The sequence below is a fragment of the Salvelinus alpinus genome, chromosome 39 (genome assembly GCF_045679555.1).
Source record: "Salvelinus alpinus chromosome 39, SLU_Salpinus.1, whole genome shotgun sequence".
Lineage (NCBI taxonomy): Eukaryota > Metazoa > Chordata > Actinopteri > Salmoniformes > Salmonidae > Salvelinus > Salvelinus alpinus.
Window position 1 is genome coordinate 393,278 of NC_092124.1, and position 20,455 is coordinate 413,732.

The 20,455-nt window shown below is 41.8% G+C and overlaps 2 protein-coding genes and 1 long non-coding RNA gene across 6 annotated transcripts in view; 1 reads left to right on the forward strand and 2 right to left on the reverse strand.

The window, feature by feature from the left end:
- Positions 1-4,082: 4,082 nt before the first annotated feature.
- LOC139566854 (caspase-3-like) lies at positions 4,083-13,122 on the reverse strand. The gene is made up of 6 exons (XM_071388179.1): positions 12,898-13,122; positions 11,864-12,003; positions 9,601-9,729; positions 7,049-7,224; positions 5,407-5,521; positions 4,083-5,164 (listed from the first exon to the last, which is right to left on the reverse strand). The coding sequence occupies exons 1-6, from the start codon at positions 12,960-12,962 to the stop codon at positions 4,935-4,937; spliced, it is 855 nt and encodes a 284-aa protein (XP_071244280.1). The 5' UTR covers positions 12,963-13,122; the 3' UTR covers positions 4,083-4,934.
- A 97-nt stretch (positions 13,123-13,219) lies between these two features.
- On the forward strand, positions 13,220-19,839 carry LOC139566855 (uncharacterized). Its single transcript, XR_011673169.1, has 4 exons — positions 13,220-13,435; positions 13,977-14,175; positions 14,415-14,509; positions 19,108-19,839. It is a non-coding gene; the product is annotated as an uncharacterized lncRNA (long non-coding RNA).
- LOC139566853 (long-chain-fatty-acid--CoA ligase 1-like) overlaps positions 17,341-20,455 on the reverse strand; it is a 50,582-nt gene continuing 47,467 nt past the window's right edge. For all 4 annotated transcript variants that reach the window (XM_071388175.1, XM_071388177.1, XM_071388178.1 and 1 more), the window contains exons 20-21: positions 19,635-19,706; positions 17,341-19,400 (exon numbers count right to left, since the gene is read on the reverse strand). In XM_071388175.1, coding sequence (XP_071244276.1) covers positions 19,260-19,400; positions 19,635-19,706 — 213 coding nt within the window. In that variant the 3' untranslated portion in view covers positions 17,341-19,259. The remainder of the gene's footprint in view (positions 19,401-19,634; positions 19,707-20,455) is intronic.

The following is a 20,455-nucleotide window of genomic DNA, read 5'->3' on the forward strand; positions in this document are numbered from 1 at the left end:
AGAATGGGGGCATGCTCAGGCCCTCCATTTTCTGTAGTCCACGATCATCTCCTTTGTCTTGATCACGTTGAGGGAGACACTTCCAGGTCTCTGACCTCCTCCCTGTAGGCTGTCTCATCGTTGTTGGTGATCAGGCCTACCATAGTTGTGGCAAACTTAATGATGGTGTTGGAGTCATGCTTGGCCACGCAGTCATGAGTATACAGGGAGTACAGGAGGGGACTAAGCACACACCCCTGAGGGTCCCCCGTGTTGAGGATCAGTGTGGCAGATGTGTTGTTGCCTACCCTTACCACCTGGGGGCGGCCAGTCAGGAAGTACAGGATCCAGTTGTAGAGAGAGGTGTTTAGTCCCAGGGTCCTTAGCTTAGTGATGAGCTTTGAGGGCACTATGGCGTTGAACGCTGAGCTGTAGTCAATGAACAGCATTCTCGCGTCGGTGTTGTCCAGGTGGGAAAGGATGGGAAAGGGCAGTGTTGAGTGCAATAGAGATTGTGTCATCTGTGGATCTGTTGGGGCGGTATGCAAATTGGAGTGGGTCTAGGATTTCTGGGATGATAGTGTTGATGTGAGCCATGACCAGCCTTTCAAAGCACTTCATGGCTACAGACGTGAGTGCTACGGGTCGGTAGTCATTTAGGCAGGTTACCTGTTCTTGGGCACAGGGACTATGGTGGTGTGCTTGAAACATGTTGGTATTACAGACTCGGCCAGGGACAGGTTGAAAATGTCAGTGAAGACACACGTCCTGGTACACGGCCTGGTAATCCATCAGCCCTGCGGCCTTGTGAATGTTGACCTGTTAAAAGGTCTTACATCGGCTACGGCGAGCGTGATCACACAGTCGTCCGGAACAGCATACATGCTTCAGTGTTGTTTGCCTCGAAGCGCCCGTCTGGTAGGCTTGTGTCGGGCAGCTCACGGCTGTACTTCCCTTTGTAGTCTGACTGTCAGAGCTGGTGTAGTAGGATTCAATCTTAGTCCTGTATTTACGCTTTTTACTTGTTTGATGGTTCGTCTGAGGGCATAGCGAGATTTCTTATGAGCGTTTCTTATAGAGTCACGCTCCTTGAAAGCGGTAGCTCTACCCTTTAGCTCAGTGCGGATGTTGCCTGTAATCCATGGCCTCTGGTTGGGGTATATACGCACGGTCACTGTGGGGGACAGCATCATTGATGCACTTATTGAGGAAGCCAGTGACTGATGTGGTATACTCCTCAATGCCATTGGATGAGTCCCGGAACATATTCCAGTCTGTGCTAGCAAAACAGTCCTGTAGCTTAGCATCTGCGTCATCTGACTTACATATTGAGCGAGTCACTGGTACTTCCTGCTTTAGTTTTTGCTTGTAACCAGGAATCAGGAGGATAGAATTATGGTCAGATTTGCCAAATAGAGGGCGAGGGAGAGCTTTGCATGCGTCTCTGTGTGTGGAGTAAATGTGGTCTAGAGGTTTTTCCCTCTTGTTGCACATGTAACATGCTGGTCAAACTGAGGTAAAAACGGATTTAAGTTTCCCTGCATTAAAGTCCCCGGCCACTAGGAGCGCCACATCTGGATGAGCATTTTCTTGTTTGCTTATGACTTTATACAGCTCGTTGATTGCGGTCTTAGTGCCAGCATTGGTTTCTGGTGGTAAATAGACTACTATGAAAAATAAAGATTTCAACTCTCTTGGTAATTTTTTTAACCTTTATTTAACTTGGCAAGTAAGTTAAGAACATATTCTTATTTACAATGAAGGCCTAGGAACAGTGGGTTAACCCCTTACACTCGTGGGAATTGGCCTATCTGGATAGGGCTAAATTGATATGTTTCTTACACTTTTTCCATATTTCTTCTGTATGTATAACCAATGGTAGCAATTTAAAGGGGACATTTTGGAGATGATGGAAAAAAATTATTAGAGGTGAGGACACAAAAGTTCAGCTGACACGAGTGAATCCTAACATTACACTGTTGATTTTATGTGCATTTTACATTTACTCAACTATTCGCCGCATTTGCTGATAAGGAAATCTGAAAAAACATTCAGTAACATGATAAGAATATTCTTGAAACATTTTGGGTAGGTGCAACATAAGACAAATAAATGACAAGGGTTTGAGTGAGAGGTCTAACTGGTGTTTCCAAGTGGCCACACACCTCTCCAAAGTGTGCAGTTTCCTAAGTAACTTCAATGCACTTTTATGACTCATAGCACTTCATAGTTGACTTTTCTTTTTTGAGCTCTCCTAGCTGTGCCGTTGAGAAACTAGAGCAAGCACACTTGCAGTTGTTTTCTTTGGAACACAGGCCTCCCGCCTTTACACAAGAACTGTTGTTTATGCAATCCAAATACGATCCATTATAAATAGCAATCTGGGTCAGGTGGGCATCATTTGAAAGCCTGTTCTATTGTCAACATGACTAGCTAAACTATAAAATTACAATACAATTCAGAGAAGTAGATCGTAATTTCGGTGCACATAGAATGGAGTTGAGTTCATTCAGATGTGTGGTCCGCTGCAAATTTTCTTCACAATAGAACAAACAATACTCATTCTGTTCAGGACAACCCAGGGTATAATGCCACGTCATCTTGTAACTGTACGTCAATCATAGTGATAATAAACATTGACTCTGTATATGCCAAGTTTTATGATATGGAAGTGAATATTTGGACTCACAGGTGTTTGACTTGCTTGTATGACATCATCAAAGTGCTATTTATTATAATACTCAGTGTTTTGTCTTTCAAAATACATAATGTCCTCATAATTTAAATGCCTTGTTCAGGGGCAGAACAACAGACCTTGTCAGCTCGGGGATTTGATCTAGCAACCTTTCGGTTACTGGCCCAACGCTCTAACCACTAGGCTACCTGCTGCCCCAAATAGTGTGGTCTACAGCAAAACCTCGAGACTTCCTTAATTAATACTTGATTTTGCGCACCAGCTGTTATTGACAAATAGACAAAAGACCGCCACCCCTTGTCTTACCAGAGGCGGTTGTTCTGTCTTGCCGATGCACGGAAAAACCAGCCAACTGTATATTATCAATGTCATCGTTCAGCCACGACTCGGTGAAACATAAGATATTTCAGTTTTAATGTCCCGTTGGTAGTTGTCTTGAACGGAGCTCATCTAGTTTATTATTCAATGATTGCACGTTGGCCAATAGTACAGATGGTAGAGAAGGGTTACCCACTTGCAGACAAATTCTCACAATTTGGACCTGCGTCCCGTGTATCTGCCTGGTCGGGTATCTAGAGTAAATGCTTTGCGTGCGACTCGTTAAAGAAAAAATATTTGTCCAGTTCGAGGTGAGTAATTGCTGTTCTGATATCCAGAAGCTCGTTTTGCTCATAACAGACGGTGGCAAAAACATTATGTACAAAATAAGTTGCAAATAACGTGAAAAAAACCCACACAAAACAGCACAATTGGTTAAAAGCCTGTAAAACGGCAGCCATCTCCTCTGGCACCATTATGATTATTTAAAATATTTAATAATGTAATTAACTCCTGCAGAATTAAGCAGTTCTTGCAGTAAAATTATACACCAACGTACATTTTGACTCAGGAACAGGAGTGGAGAAATATGATTTAGCAGACCTGAAATCTTATCAGAAACATGTTAGGTCATTTTCACAGCTTTTAATTCCCGTCAAACTGATGTCATGTGGAAATTTTTCACTGCATTTTCACTTTATCACATAGTCGGACAGTTGCAGATGGGTTATTAGCAATTGCGGCGGGTGTGGTTGAACAAACAGCTGATTCCACGCATCACTACCGGAGTGCACCTTTAAGCCTACTGTCTAGTAGCGCTTCTACAACTGGGCCTTTAATATGTAGGCAAAATGTATCTTCCAAGTTAGAGAGGACACATCCTCTCTACTATCATCATACACATCCTACCGGCATACCACACACTTGCTTATGCCAGGACAGGAGCAAATGTTTTTAACCTACAAACGGAATAAGCATTTGGTCATGTTCGGGTCAGGAAGAGCTTGCAATTGACTGTTTGGAGCCGACTGAAAGAGACACTGATTTCATGAAGGAAGGCGAAAGGGAAGCAAGTCTTATTTCTGGAGAATACATTTTTTACAGGATAGTTTATTTCACAGTACAACTATAATGGACCTAAACAATATCCTGCAATTTAAATAATATATATAAACAATTTCAACCAACACAAAAGACAAATGTAACATAATCCCTTGAGGAATGCACTTTAACTACTCATTCAAGTATCCAACAAAATGTATGTGGTTCTAGACATTGTAAAAATAATAAAATGAAATGTTTAAATAAAACTGTATGAGAAACCTGAGGGAGAATTGCTGGTGCTTGTAGACGAGTTGCACATCCATGATTTGTTTACAACACACAATCTACTCCCAAAACTTTGCAATCTGCAATCTACTCCCAAAACTTTATACACATCCTCCGTTAAACTTAACACAAAAAGGATAATTCAGTAAGAAACAGGGTTGCGGTCAATTCAACTTTCAAATCAATCAGTGCATTTAGGAAGTTAATTAAATGTAACATTTACAATTAGGATTTTTCACTTCCTCAATTGATGGAATTGAAGCGGGAACTGACCCCAACCCTGAAGAAAAGTCAACTTCTCTGTGCATGACATCAGGATGAAAGCATGACAGAGTTTTCAACCTCCAACATAAAATGTGATACTTAAGTCTACAAGTTTAAACCAAGTCCAACTTGATCCAGAGCGATTGAGCAGTGGTGTTAAAAATTCAGCTAATACAATCCACAACCAAAACACACATCTATTGCCCTCACTCAGATAGAAGCTAGCCTGATCCCAGGTCTGTTTTTCTTCTCTTGCCAACTCCTATAACAGTGACCATAGCTGTTGGCGAGACAGCTAAAATTGATCTGGAAGCAGGCAAATGAAGAGCTTCTTCACACCTTTCTCCTATCAGGGTGTAAAGTACATCTCTTTGGTCAGCATTGATACGATGCAGGGGATCTGCTTCTTGGCATCGAAACCAGGAGAATTTGACGCAGACTCAAACTCTGTCGCCACTTTGTGGTTGACCCGGGTCAGGATGTGTTGGACCTCCAGCTCTTTGCTGTATTTGCCAATCATCTCACACAGCGATTGGATGAACCAGGAGCCAGTCTGAGTGTTCCTCCACGAGTAGTAGCCTGTGGGAAGACGTGTGAGAGTGCATAAGAGTCAAGGGCCTGGTTGAATAATTCAGAAAATGCATCCTTGCTCGAGATAATAACAGATCTTAAGTGGATGGATTGGTAGAAGTAAAAGGGTGGTAGCCTTGCTTTCACAGATCCAACTACTTATAGATCTGTGCATACTTCAAGGAAACAAGGCAACTTGACTGGAGAGTGCTTCTATGTATGTGTGTGTGGCTTTGGAACATGTCTTGGACCTGGAGCTGTGGAGTAGGCATAGAGGAAGTCTGCTTCCACAGGGATCCTGGTCGAGCTCCCATCTGAATTGCTGTCTGCCTCGATGCCCACGTCCAGATCAGTACCTCTGCACGCCTGCATGTCACACACACAGGGAAACAGGAGACATGGTCACAGTCACACACACACACACAAAAACGCAAAGGCTAACTTTTGAACCATCCCTCACCTCTTGACTTCCGAACCGTACTACACCGGCTCTGACGCTTGTCGGACGTGGCAGGGCTTGCAAACCATTACAAACTACAAAGGGAAGCACAGCCGAGAGCTGCCCAGTGACACAAGCCTACCAGACGAGCTAAACTACTTCCATGCTCGTTTTGAGGCAAATAACACTGAAACATGCATGAGAGCACCAGCTGTGCTGGAAGACTGTATGTCACGCTCTCCGCAGCCAATGTGAGTAAAACCTTTAAACAGGTCAACATTCACAAGGTCGCAGGGGCAGACGGATTAGCAGGACGTGTACTGCGAGCATGCGCTGACCAACTGGCAAGTGTCTTCACTGAAATGTTCAACCTCTCCCTGTCAGTCTGTAATACCAACATGTTTTAAGCAGACCACCGCCTGTGCCCAAGAACACTAAGGTAACCTGCCTAAATGACTACCGACCCGTAGCACTCACGTCTGTAGCCATGAAGTGCCCTAGAAAGGCTGGTCATGGCTCACATGAACACCATTATCCCAGAAACCCTAGACCCACTCCAATTTGCATACCGCCCCAATAGAGCCACAGATGATGCTATTGCACTCCACACTGCCCTTTCCAACCTGGACAAAAGGAACACCTATGTGTTGCATCACTGCTTGGTATGGCAACTGCACGGCATCCGACCGCAAGGCACTACAGAGGGTAGTGCGTACGGCCCAGTACATCACTGGGGCCAAGCTTCTTGCTATCCAGGACCTCTATACCAGGCGGTGTCAGAGGAAGGCTCTAAAAATTGTCAAAGACTCCAGCCACCCTAGTCATAGACTGTTCTCTCTGCTACCGCACAGCAAGCGCTACCGGAGCGCCTAGGTCCAAGAGACTTCTAAACAGTCTAGGTCCAAGAGACTTCTAAACAGCTTCTACCCCAAGCCATAAGACTCCTGAACACCTAATCAAATGGCTATCCAGACTATTTACATTGCCCCCCCTCTCTTTTATACCGCTGCTACTCTCTGTTGTTATCATCTATGCATAGTCACTTCAATAACTCTACCTACATGTACATATTACCTCAACTGACCGGTGCCCCCACACATTGACTCTGTACCGGTACCTCCCTGTATATAGTCTCGCTATTGTTAAAATGCATTGTTGGTTATGGGCTCGTAAGTAAGCATTTCACTGTAGGTATTGTTGTATTCGGCGCATGTGACTAATAACATTTGATTTGACTGCGGACGAGACTGACCTGTTTTGTCAGTAGGGGATTCAATTAACCTCTATCTTATACCTTCTTTTAACCTTAACTTCATATTGTTGTTCTAGTGCTTTTGTTTCACTTTAATTCCATCTAGAAAACAAAAACCCCAAACAGGTGCAACGGCTTTGTAAATTTGCTACTGTGCAGTTTTAAAAGTCGGTTCTAGGAATACACGTGATGGCAACAGTACCTGGATGAAGAAGAGTTTGGGCTTGCCCACCAGCGAGTTGCAGCGGTCGCCCCGGAACAGGCTGGTGAGGCTCTTGAGCTCGATGGAGGCATCCGTTCCAAAGAACACACTATCGTCCCCGTGACTCAGCAGGACACACACGAACGAGGCGGAGCGGCTGTGGTCCTCCTTGGAGGCTGGAAACACAACATCATGTTTTAGATAGGTCCTTCACAGAATTGACAAGACACTTTAACTTCTTATGGCTGGGGGCAGTATTGAGTAGCTTGGATGAATAAGGTGCCCAGAGGTGCCCATAGTAAACTGCCTGCTCCTCAGTCCCAGTTGCTAATATATGCATATTATTAGTATATTTGGATAGAAAACACCCTGAAGTTTCTAAAACTGTTTGAATGATGTCTGTGAGTATAACAGAATTCATATGGCAGGCAAAAACCGGAGACAAAATCCAACCAGGAAGTGGGAAATCTGAGGTTGGTCGATTTTCAACTCAGCCTCTATTGAAGATACAGTGGGATATTGGTCATGTTGCACTTCCTAAGGCTTCCACTAGATATCAACCGTCTTTAGAAACTTGTTTGAGGCTTCTACTGTGAAGTGGGGCCGAATGAGAGGGGAATGGGTCAGAGGTCTGGCAGAATGCTTTGAGCTTGTGACGCTCGTTCATGTGAGAGCGAGATCTGTTCCATTTGCTTTTCTGAAGACAAAGGAATTCTCCGGTTGGAACATTATTGAAGATTTATATTAAAAACATCCTAAAGATGGATTCTATACATCGTTTGACATGTTTCTACGGACTGTAACGGAACTTTTTTTGACATTTTGTCTGCTCCTAGTGAACGCGCTTCGTGACTTTGGATTTGTTTACAAAACGCGCTAAAAAAAGTAGCTATTTGGACATAAATGGACATTATTTACATTTACATTTAAGTCATTTAGCAGACTCTCTTATCCAGAGCGACTTACAAATTGGAAAGTTCATACATATTTATCCTGGTCCCCCCGTGGGGAATGAACCCACAACCCTGGCGTTGCAAGCGCCATGCTCTACCAACTGAGCCACACGGGACCACATTTGGGATCTAACGCATCCCGCATTATCGAACAAACAAACATTTACTGTGGAACTGTGGAACTGGGATTCCTGGGAGTGCATTCTGATGAAGATCATCAAAGGTAAGTGAATGTTTATAATGTTATTTCTGACTTCTGTTGACTGCACAATATGGCGGATATCTTTTTGTCTTGATTGGGCTCTCAGCGCCGTACTCAGATTAATGCATGGTTTGCTTTTTCTGTAAAGCTTTTTTTAAATTATTTATCTGACACAGCGGTTGCATTAAGGAGAAGTGGATCTAAAATTCCATGTGTAACACTTGTATCTTTGATCAACGTTTATTATGAGTATTTCTGGAAATTGATGTGGCTCTGCAAAATCACCGGATGTTTTTGGAACTACTGAACATAACACGCCAATGAGATTTTTTTTATATAAATATGAACTTTACCGAACAAAACATACATGTATTGTGTAACATGAAGTCCTATGAGTGTCATCTGATGAAGATCATCAAAGGTTAGTGATTAATTTTATCTCTATTTCTGCTTTTTGTGACTCCTGTCTTTGGCTGGAAAAATGTGTTTTTCTGTGACTTGGCGGTGACCTAACATAATCGTTTGTGGTGCTTTCGCTGTAAAGCCTTTTTGAAATCGAACACTGTGGTGGGATTAACAACAAGATTCCCTTTAAAATGGTATAAGATACTTGTATGGTTGAGGAATTTTAATTATGAGATTTCTGTTGTTTGAATTTGGCGCCCTGCACTTTCACTGGCTGTTGTCATATCAGCCAGGAGACATCTGCTGTTGCTACATCAATTTTGGGAAAGTATTGATGTACCCTTAGTTAAACTGTTGTATACCATCAGAACCCAAAATATAAGCTTGCGTTACTTCAATGTTTGTAAACAAAGTAAATGTAAACAAACACTGTACAGCATTTTAAAACATGGTTAATACTATAATGTTGATATCATGGATGGTCAGTCCTGTCTATGAGTTTGAAAATGGTTACATTTCTTCAGCCTCATCTCTCAGCTTTTTACCAAAACATGGTGGGGGTAGGGTTTTGTTATTGTTTCAACCGCGGATTGCCCCTTTAAAAGGTAGACAAGAGCAGTATTGGGACGATTTGCCGGGACAAGAAGAAGTGGGAAGCGAGTCGCACATTTTCTCCACCATTGTTTTCACACAGCCATCACGTTGCAGGTGAGTGAATGAAGTGCAACAGTGCACATGTGCAGATACTGTGAGAGCGGATAGTTTTGCATCCCGCTCATCTGCAATGTCTTTGGTTAACCCTGTTGCTCGTGGCAACATCATATTGTTGATTCTCAGTTTAAGTACAGGAGACCATGTACCTGTTTTTATTGTGAATGGGCTGCTTTTAAAACTTAATTTACTGAATGTCTTCTGTGTATGATCTTCATACGAAGACAAACCTATCTCTGTAGTGGTTGTCAGTGGTGGTGCTGACTTCCGAACATGCTTACCTGTGGTTAAAACATGCTTGATCTGGTCCACTGTCTGGTCGTTGTAAACCTTCACCTTATAACCCAGTTTCCCAAACACATTCATCACATTGCCTGCATCCACATCTGTGCCATTGCGTACATTCATACCTTTAAAAACAAAGTCAAGTTATTAGACTAATTCTATTTGCTTTCTGGATATGCAATGTGTGTCATCATTGTGTACATACAGCCTTACACAGTAGTGGAAAAAGTACCTGATTGTCATACTTGAGTAAAAGTAAAGATACCATAGAAAATGACTCAAGTAAAAGTGAGTCACCCAGTAAAATATGACTTGAGTAAAAGTCTAAAAGTTTGTTTTAAATATACTTAAGTATCAAAAGTAAAAATATAAATAATTTCAAATTCCTTATATTAAGCAAACCCAATGGAACCATTTTATTTCTATTTTATTTACAGCTTGCCAGGGGCACACTCCAACAGTCAGACATCATTTACAAAAAAAAGCATGTGTGTGTAGTGAGTCCTCCAGATCAGAGGCAGTAGGGATGACCAGGGATGTTCTCTTAATAAGTGCGTGGATTGGACCATTTTCCTGTTCTGCTAAGCATTCAAATGTAACAAATACTTTTGGGTGTCGGGGAAAATTTATGGCGTAAAAAGTACATTATTTTCTTTAGGAATGTAGTGAAGTAAAAGTTGTATAAAATAGGAATAGTACAAAAAACTACTTTAGTACTTTAAAGTATTTTTACTTAAGTACTTTACACCGCTGCCTTTACACATATTCTTGTCTCAGCAGACAAAGCTGGGTGAGGTAATGTCATTACAAACAGTTTACATAATAAAAATAATACAAAAATATTTAACCTTTATTTAACCAGGTGGGCCAGTTGAGAACAAGTTCTCATTTACAACTGTGACCTGGCCAAGATAAAGCAAAGCAGTGCGATAAAAACAACAACACAGAGTTACACATGGGATAAACAAACATACAGTCAATAACACAATAGAACAATCTGTGTGTGCAAATGGAGTAAGGAGGTAAGGCAATAAATAGGCCGATAGTGGTGAAGTAATTACAATTTAGAAATTTACACTGGAGTGATATATGTGCAGATGAGGATGTGTAAGTAGAAATACTGGTGTGCAAAAGAGCAGGAAAACAAAAACAAATATGGGGATGAGGTAGGCAGTTGGATGGGCTATTTACAGATGGGCTGTGTACAGCTGCAGCGATCAGTAAACTGCTCTGACAGCTGACGCTTAAAGTTAGTAAGGGAGATATAAGTCTCCAACTTCAGTGATTTTTGCAATTCGTTCCAGTCACTGGCAGCAGAGAACTGGAAGGAAAGGCGGCCAAAGTAGGTGTTGGCTTTGGGGATGACGAGTGAAATATGCGGTACGGGTGGGTGTTGCTATGGTGACCAGTGAGCTGAGATAAGGTGGGGCTTTACCTAGCAAAGACTTATAGATGACCTGGAGCCAGTGGGTTTGGCGACGAATATGCAGCGAGGACCATCCAACGAGAGCATACAGGTCACAGTGGAGGAGGTATATGGGGCTTTGGTGACAAAATGGATGGCACTGTGATAGACTGCATTCAATTTGCTGAGTAGAATGTTGGAGGCTATTTTGTAAATGACATCGCCGAAGTCAAGGATCGGTAGGATAGTCAGTTTTACGAGGGAATGTTACGAGGGCAGCATGAGTGAAGGATGCTTTGTTGCGAAATAGAAAGCCGATTCTAGATTTAATTTTGGATTGGAGATGCTTAATGTGAGTCTGGAAGGAGAGTTTACAGTCTAGCCAGACACCTAGGTATTTATAGTTGTCCACATATTCTAAGTCAGAACCATCCAGAATAGTGATGTTAGTCGGGCGGGCGGGTGCGGGCAGTGATCGGTTGAAGAGCATGCATTTCGTTTTACTAGCATTTAAGAGCAGTTGGAGGCCACGGAAGGAGTGTTGCACGGCGTTGAATCTCGTTTGGAGGTTTGTTAACAGTGTCCAAAGAAGGGCCAGATGTACACAGAATGGTGTCGTCTGCGTAGAGGTGGATCAAAGAATCACCCGCAGCAAGAGCGACATCATTGATATGTACAGAGAAAAGAGTCGGCCCGAGAATTTAATCAGGTTATAATGATGCAATTTCAACTAGTTTCACCCATTGGGAAGAAGCTGAACAACAAGCTTTATGCAAATACAAAACACATGTGTTAGACATAGACTAGACAAGGAAAAACATCACCCTATGTCTACAAATGAACAAATACAATACCTGTTTTTCTGTCAAAGTTCTTGTTGTTGATGATGATACACTGGCCAATGCTGGGGTAACTGAGACTGTACCTGAAGCTATGGGAGTGAGGTTTGGCGTCCACCTGCATAGACCCAGAGCCACCACGGGGGCCCTCACACCTAAGAAATAATAAAACAGATGCCACTTAGCAGACGCTTTCATCCAAAGTCCCTTGCAATCTAGTGATTGCATAGCCTACATTTTCGTCTATGCACATTATCCCTCTGAGAATTGAACCTACGACTTTGTCATTGGTAGCTCGTAACAACTGAGCCACACAGGACCACTAGTTAGATCACAGCAATACACCAATCTGGTACTCTGTGTAAGTCAGATCTCGGACTGGGATTTGAGTAAGGATACATGTGATCTGTTGAAATACTTTTGAGCATCCTTCCCTCCTACTTTCCTCAAAGTAATCACTGATCAGACATGTGGATTGTGTGGATGAGCTATGAGGTGGTGCCCTTACTTTTCACCTGCAGAATCATCAGATCAGTGATTACTTTAAGGAAGGGCTGAAGAATGCATTTCAAAAGCATTAACCAGGCAGGCTCTTAACTCAAAATTATCCCAGGGATGTTGCCATGTGACTGACCCTGTGCCTTCCCTCTCCCTCGGACTGGTAAGCCATTTCTATGACTAAAAAGAAAAGACGTTTTACATAAGAGATACAATATATATCCTATTGTAAAACGTATATTTTTAGTCATAGATATGGCTGTGTGTGTGTCAACTATAGGCGTGATACAAAAACAATTTAGCCAATTTCCTGTATGTAGTCTAGCTATACTGGCCATGAACCAAATTTGGCATCAGACTCCACGACCACAAGGACCGCAACACGATGATCAAGTAACAATGTAGCCGAATGTCCTGATTTCATTACAATTATTTTTAATAACATGTGGAAGGCCCGACTGTCTGGTAAATATCGACACTCAAACCAACTTTACCACGGTTGACTAGGCTACTTCGTAAAATGCATGCATTGTGATAACAAAGAATCTCACTCTTGTCCATCGCCCCGCCTGGCGTCAATGCAGTCCCCAGCGCTCAAATCGTTTGCTACTGACATGGTATTCTGCGAATCGATTTCAAACAAATGTCAGTTATTATATATTTTAAAAAATCGTAGTAAAGTTTTGGTCAGACCGTGCAAATTGCCACACTTCTATAAAGCCAATATACTGTATGCGTATGTCTTCCTGGAGTTCTTTGTTACAAACAACAGTCAGCAACCAACCAATAGTAGCGTCCGGAGTAAACAATATTAGATTACGTCACCATCAAAACCAATGCAAGGGGGCGTTCGGTTTCCACACCACTCATATGATCCCATCTAAAAAATAATATTAATAATACACATAACTTGTGGCTCCATATTGATGGGCTATATGCATTTGTAATATGTAATAGCCATATTGCACGAATTCAGCTTATGAGACAAAAGTATAATGTGCTCAACTATTTGGATAGGAAGGCACACTTCTAGCGCACTGGAAGTACGTCACTTTTCGCAGCAAAACAACGTTTTCAACACGGGTTCCTGTAAGTAGATAGATTCAGTTCCTGCTGTAAATCGAATTCTGTAACGTTAGCTTAGCTTAGCAAACGTTAAGCAGGTTTTTACATCTTATTATAAATTTTAGTGGTACTAGCATTAACAACATTACTGGTACATATTACACTCAACTCTGGCTAAATGTGCAGCTAAATGCAGGCTAGTCTGATTTAATCAGGCCGTAATACACAATTAATTAGTACCAATTCATACACAATTGTGTGCTTGTAAACAAAATTATGAATGTCGCTAAAATAATCTTGTCATTCTCATGGCCTGTCAGTCCTTGCATCCAATGTGTCTGGAATTTGAATGTTGGCCCTAGCTACATTTCTCCAGCCACATCCCATCCATTCTCTGCTAGGCCTAATAATGATGGGGCTTCACAATCATATTATTGTGAATGCAAAATCAGAGATGGGTCTATAGTAATGCCTTCAGTATTGATCATTGTTAAAGTTAGATGTGAAAAACACTGACACAACTACATTAAAGTAATCAAATAAAAATGTTTTTTCTTACATGCAGAAATGACTGTGGTGGCAGCCTGCATCACATAGAAGATGAACACGGGTGATTGGGGGAAACAGATTGAAGAAGGTGGAACAACTAGCTCAGTTCTTCCAGCAGTGTCCTTTGTCCTCTCGCTTCAAACCAAACAGGCAGCCATCCTCCATATGGAAGCTCTTCCCCCGTCAATGTATGGCTATCAACTTTGCCCAGAGAGGTACGCACCAGCATCTCTGCAGTAACGTGGTGCCATATCTGTTTGTGCTGTCATGTTTGACATTGACCATAGGATTTGACAAGACGGCACAAACAGATCTGTGAGCAGGTATGTCCGGAGGACTTTGTTCCCTTTTGTGTGACGTGTGTGTTTCATTGCACTTCAATGTGTCATAATAACAGAAAAAAATGACATTTGTTTTCAGCTAACTGTAGTTTTGACTGCCCTCTAATTCAAAGGACGTGCACGTGTTTGCACTTGAGAAGGAACAGGCCAAGATGGATGGGAAGATCTTCCTGGTCACCAGTTACAGTGAGCTATGGCATTACTACAGGTATGTATAAGGTAACACCAAGAAAGTCATATTTGTCATAACTGAAGATTGTTAACCAATGGTACTACCGCACTTTAACCCTTTCAAGTTCAACTGTAATCAGTACCTACAGGCAACCTCCGATGCGTTGCTATTAGGTTATCCCAGAGTAAGTAACTTGCCATAAGGTGAAACCAGCTGTCGAGACTGTTTATGACATCTGTTAGGTAATTGTTATGACAGTAGCCCTTATGACATGTGGTCCAAAAGTGATCCGTAGAAGGATGTTTTTTGTTGTACATTCTGAGGAATTAAATGTTAATTTAGCCACTCTCAATTTCATAGACAGAGCTATGGATGCAAAGACTGACTTGCAGAATTTTAATCATGTTTTGAGGCTATACAGTGTCGTTTACAAACAATGGAGCAAAACTAGCTTATATTTTGGGTTCTGATGGGGTATGACAGTTAATGTGGAAATTTAGCAAGTTGAGATGACTAAACTGCTTGGAGTAACACTAGATTGTATACTGTCTTGGTCAAAACATATTGATGCAGTTGTAGCTAAGATGGGGAGAAATCTGTCTATAATAAAGCAATGCTCTGCCTTCTTAACAACACTATCAACAAGGCAGGCCCTAGTTTTGTTGCACCTTGACTACTGTGTGGTCAGGTGCCACAAAAAAGGACTTAGGAAAATTGCAATTGGCTCAGAACAGGGCAGCACAGCTGGCCCTTGGATGTACACAGAGAGCTAATATTAATAATATGCATGTCAATCTCTCCTGGCTGAAAGCGGAGGAGAGGTTGACTTCACTACTTTTATTTATGAGAGGTATTGACATGTTGAATGCACCAAGCTGTCTGTCTAAACTACTGGCACACAGCTCGGACACCCATGCATACCCCACAAGACATGCCACCAGAGGTCTCTTCACAGTCCAGTCTCTTCACAGTCCAGAACAGACTATGGGAGGCACACAGTACTACATAGAGCCATGACTATATGGAACTCTATTCCACATCAAGTAACAGATGCAAGCAGTAAAATTAGATTTAAAAAACACCTTATGGAACAGCGGGGACTGTGAAGCAACACACACACGATAACATACGCACTAATGCCGGCCCTACTGGTTGTTCTGATAGCGTAGAATTGTATATAGCTTGGTAGGATGTTTCTGATAACTGAACATTGATAAACTACCAACTCCTTACCTGTTTTCTGGTACTTGTTTGTTCTGGATTATTTTGTGAGTGATTTTATAATAAACATATGACTGCAAACCATTTATCTGCAAATTGAGTCACCAAGCATGTGTCCACAGGCATGGAAGGAAGCGAAAGTAATTCCACTGCCTAAAAATAGTAAAGCACCCTTTGGACGGCTGTAAGAGCCAGCAATCCGTTTTCTGCCTGTTCTAAGTAAACTGATGGAGAGAATTGTGTTTGACCAATTTTTACATTTAATTTAGCAGACGCTCTTACCCAGAGCGACTTACAGTAGTGAGTGAATACATTTCCATTTGTACTGGTTCCCCGTGGAAATCGAACCCTGGCATTGCAAGTGCCATGCTCTACCAACTGAGCCACACACTATCATTTTTCAACTTCTGAATTTCAGATATAGGGCACTCAACTTGTACTGCACTTACTCAAATGAAAGATGATTGGTTAAAATAAATGGATAAGATAGTTGGAGCTGTATTGTTAGATTTCAGTTCAGCCTTATTGATCATAAATTGTTATTGAAGAAACTCACTTGCTACGACTTTACATCACCTGCGATCACATGGTTGGAGTTTATCCAATAGAACCCAGTGTTCAAGGCAGTTGCCTTGGGCCGTTATGCTTCTCTATTTTTACAAATTATTTGCCACAGGTCTTACACGAAGCTAGAAGGACTATGTATGCGGATGATTCCACACTTAACGTCAGCACCCAAAGCCTGTGAGCTCACTGACATTCTAAATGAAGAGTTTGTATCAGAATGGGTGGTTAGTAATAAACTGGTCTTAAATACATAAAACTAAAGCATTTTATTTGGTTCAGAACCTAAGATGTAAACCTCAACTGGAGTTGTGCATAAAGGAAGTGACCACTGCAAGTTGAGGAAGCGAACTCCTAGGTATAACAGGATGGTCAATTAGGATGGTCAATTATCATGGTCAAGTCATATTGACAAAGTTGTGAAGATGGGGAAGGGGTATGTCTGTTATAAAAAAAATGTGAGTTTTTTTTTTCTATACAAAAATCAACTGTATTAGTTAAGGCTCTGGTCTTATGCGTCAGGTAATATGGTCAAGTGCGGCAAAGAAAGACCTAGCAAAGCTGCAGCTGGCTCAACACAGAGCAGCACATATAGAACTAATACGCCAGTCCATCCTGGTTGAGGGTTCATGATAGATTAACTGCTTCTCTTCTAGTTTTCATGAGAAGTATTACTGCAATGAAAACTCCAGATTGTCTACATAATCAAATAACATCCCACAAGACATGCCACCAGGGGTCTCCAGTATTATACAGAGCCACGATTGCATGGAAATCCAAACACTCAAGAAAACAGTAAAATTACCTTTAGGAAATGGATTAAACATCTCATGGAAAGGCAGGGACTGTGAGGTGACATTTGTTGTATTTCTTATGTGTGACTGTCCTTGTCTATCAGTGTTACTTGTCATGTGTGTTTTGTGGACCCCAGGAAGAGTAGCAGATGCTTCTACAAAAGCTAATGGGAATCGAAATAAAACCATGCATTTGATAAAGTTTAACGTTTGATGACTGAAAACAGTTTCATCGTATTGCGTACATCAAAGAATGTCCGTATACAAAAAAAAAAGATGAATCAGAGAGCAGGGACAAAAGTGTTTATTTGGTACAGTCAAGTAAATGAGAAGGTATGATTTTCACTCCTGTACAAAACACATCGAAACCGAACACTGCTAAGTCGATTTAAGGAGAGCACAAGTTCCTAGTATTGGCCATCTGTGACGGTGTCTCGATAACGTAATCCAAGCAGATAAACCCAGTCAGGTACAGAACAATGTTAACAGGTCAATGTGTATCATGAGCACTTAATTCATTGTTAAATAACCTGAATTCACAAAAGGACCCTTTTTGTTAGATGGCAAAGGAGACTGAAATTATATAAGGAACCACATTATAGACGAGGTAAATGGTTGGTTAGGCCTAACACAAATAATCACTATTTTTGTCCAAAAAAAGCAAGCTTGCAAGGGGCCAGTGAGCCATGGCTTGGTACTGGTCTAAACCAGCTTAACCTGATCATTCTCCAGGGTATCCTTCATTAGGCATCAAATGGGAGCAAACATCTTCAAATGGATGGTGAGTGTGCAGTTCAATTGGACAAAGGTCAGTTTTACCACCTCCATTTGAAAACATTATTTAAAAGCATTGGATTTGTGTAAGCATGGGCTAGCTAGAGAGACCTTGCATCATTTCTTACACCCAATTATTCCTTTTATGTGAACAAGTGCACATTTCGGTGAGAGAATCGGAATTGGGCAGCTGGCTCCTGATTGTTGCCTTCGGAATATGACCCAGGTTCCAATTGGCCGATAGGACTAAGTTTTCTGTGGATAGGAGAGGTACCAGCGTGTGCATTTTGGCACATTGAGGCCACTGTAGTTTTAAGGACACTTACAGAATAAATGTTTCTGTGTAAGAGCAGAAACATCGGTGGCACTTTGCATGTGCAATACCAGAACGAAAACAAAAAACCTAGTCTTTTATCCCTGATGTGTGGGAGGCTTGTTTCCTTTGCCAGGCTTTTGTACCATTAGCGGTTCAGAAGATCATAACACCTTTCTGAATGGACGTCTTCCTACTTGTCTTGTGTGTAAAATAGATCTGGAACTGTTCAGAAAGGTTTAGACTAGGCCTTCTGACAGTACAATGTTGGTATGCAGAGAAAGGGAATGCAGAGAAAATAAAACATGGCACTTCTACTGTATCAACCATGACCCATTGATGTCCTCGTGATTTTTTTCCCCCCTTCTACAGACAGACACTACTTACAGTAACATTCAATGATATTAAACATCAAATTAAATTAAAAGAGACAAACATTAAATAGACTGCTATAAATAGCTACTGTATTTCTCAAGTTGAACAAGGCAGTAGGGTGATACTGAAACATCTGCATGGGTGTGGTATTAACATAAAAAATAATATAAAACTAAAGTTTGTCAGAACTTAGAGATGATTAGTAAAAATGAGTTAATTGAAACTGACACAATTGAGGGATTACCGACCGTGAGATGGTCGAGAAACTCCAAACAGACGACTCGATCGGCACTTGAAATGGCTGACAGGAATGGTTGACACAGAGAGTCACATGGACAGTAAGGCATGAATCTCTCCCTCTTTCACTACGGCCTAGATATAAACAAATGTAGATAAACCTGTGCACTGCAATTTACTTCTAAAAGGGATTGTGCTGACATGATCACGTTTGCCGTAAACACAGCGCGCCGTGAACGTCTGGGGAAAATCGCCTTTAAAAGTCTAATCGCAGTGCATGGTCTACCTGCATTTGTACAAATCCCGGTCTAGGCCTCTAACATAACCGTCTCCCTCCCTCTCCATCTCCTCTACAGCGCAAGGGGACCAAAGACACTGTCACAGTAGACAAGGGAGGGCACAACCGTCGCCAATCATCACATCCGAGGAGCATTACATTCAAGTGGAGCGGGCTATGGTTTCCAGATGATCGTCACCCTCTGCTTCCCTTTCCCCTCTACCGGGGGGTTCACATCGTGATCTTCGCATAGAGCAGGTCAATCTGCTCTCGGAAGTGACTGCGAAGGTCGGTCCTCTTGGCCTTGAGCGTGGGCGTCAGGAGGCCGTTCTGGACGGAGAACATCTCCGTGTGCAGCGAGATATCTCTCACCTGCACGGGACAGAGAGCATGTTATTCATTATTCCGCTTATTATGCATTTAGCGTTTATTTAACAAGCCGAGTCCCATTGAGATGCAAATGTAGTTTTTTTTATTATCCAAGAGTACTCTGGGCTAGAGGCAGCATTATAATCATGCACATTTTGGCACCAACATCACTTGTGAGTGTTATCTTGTTTAAATGGTGCCTAAGGAGTGTGTGGAGTATTAGGAAGGATGCCTTACCTGCTCAAAAGACTTCAGCCCACCTTCTTTCCCCAGCCTCAGAATGTCCTCCAGAATGGCATTTTTCAACTCCTGGAAAGACAGGCACTTTAGACAAGGCAGTGTAGACAATCTTAATGGCTGTACTTTAAAGGGATAGTTCACTCAAACTATCTTGTAGTATTTTGTTCGTTAGTCTATTGTTAATACAATCTCCCCCCCCCCCCCCCAAAAAAAAATTGCATGTCAGGGGTCACATTTTCTTGGACACTTTCAGTACAAACAAAAACTGTGATGAGTGTTTGAGATGAGATTGGCCTTGTTCCGATATCCACGCTAGCATGCCCAATACATTGCTTTATTCTAAGGTTTTACACTCCAAATCAAATCAAGTTGTATGTCACATGCGCCAAATACAACAGGTGTAGACCTTACCGTGAAACGCTTACTTACAAGCCCTTAACCAACAATGCAGTTCAAGAAATAGAGTTAAAAAAAATATTTACTACATAAACTAAAGAAATAAAATAAAGAGTAACAATAAAATAATAATGAGGCTATATACAGGTTACTGGTACCGAGTCAGTGTGCAGGGGTACAGGTTAGTCGAGGTAATTTGTACATGTAGGTTGAGTAAAGTGACTACGCATAGGTAATAAACAGCGAGTAGCAGCGGTGTAAAATAAAGGGGGGGGTCAATGTAAATAGTCCAGGTGGCCATTTGATGAATTGTTCAGCATTCTTATGGCTTGGGGGTAGAAGCTGTTAAGGAGCCTCTTGGACCTAAACTTGGCACTCCGGTATCGCTTGCCGTGCGGTAGCAGAAAGAACAGTATGACTTG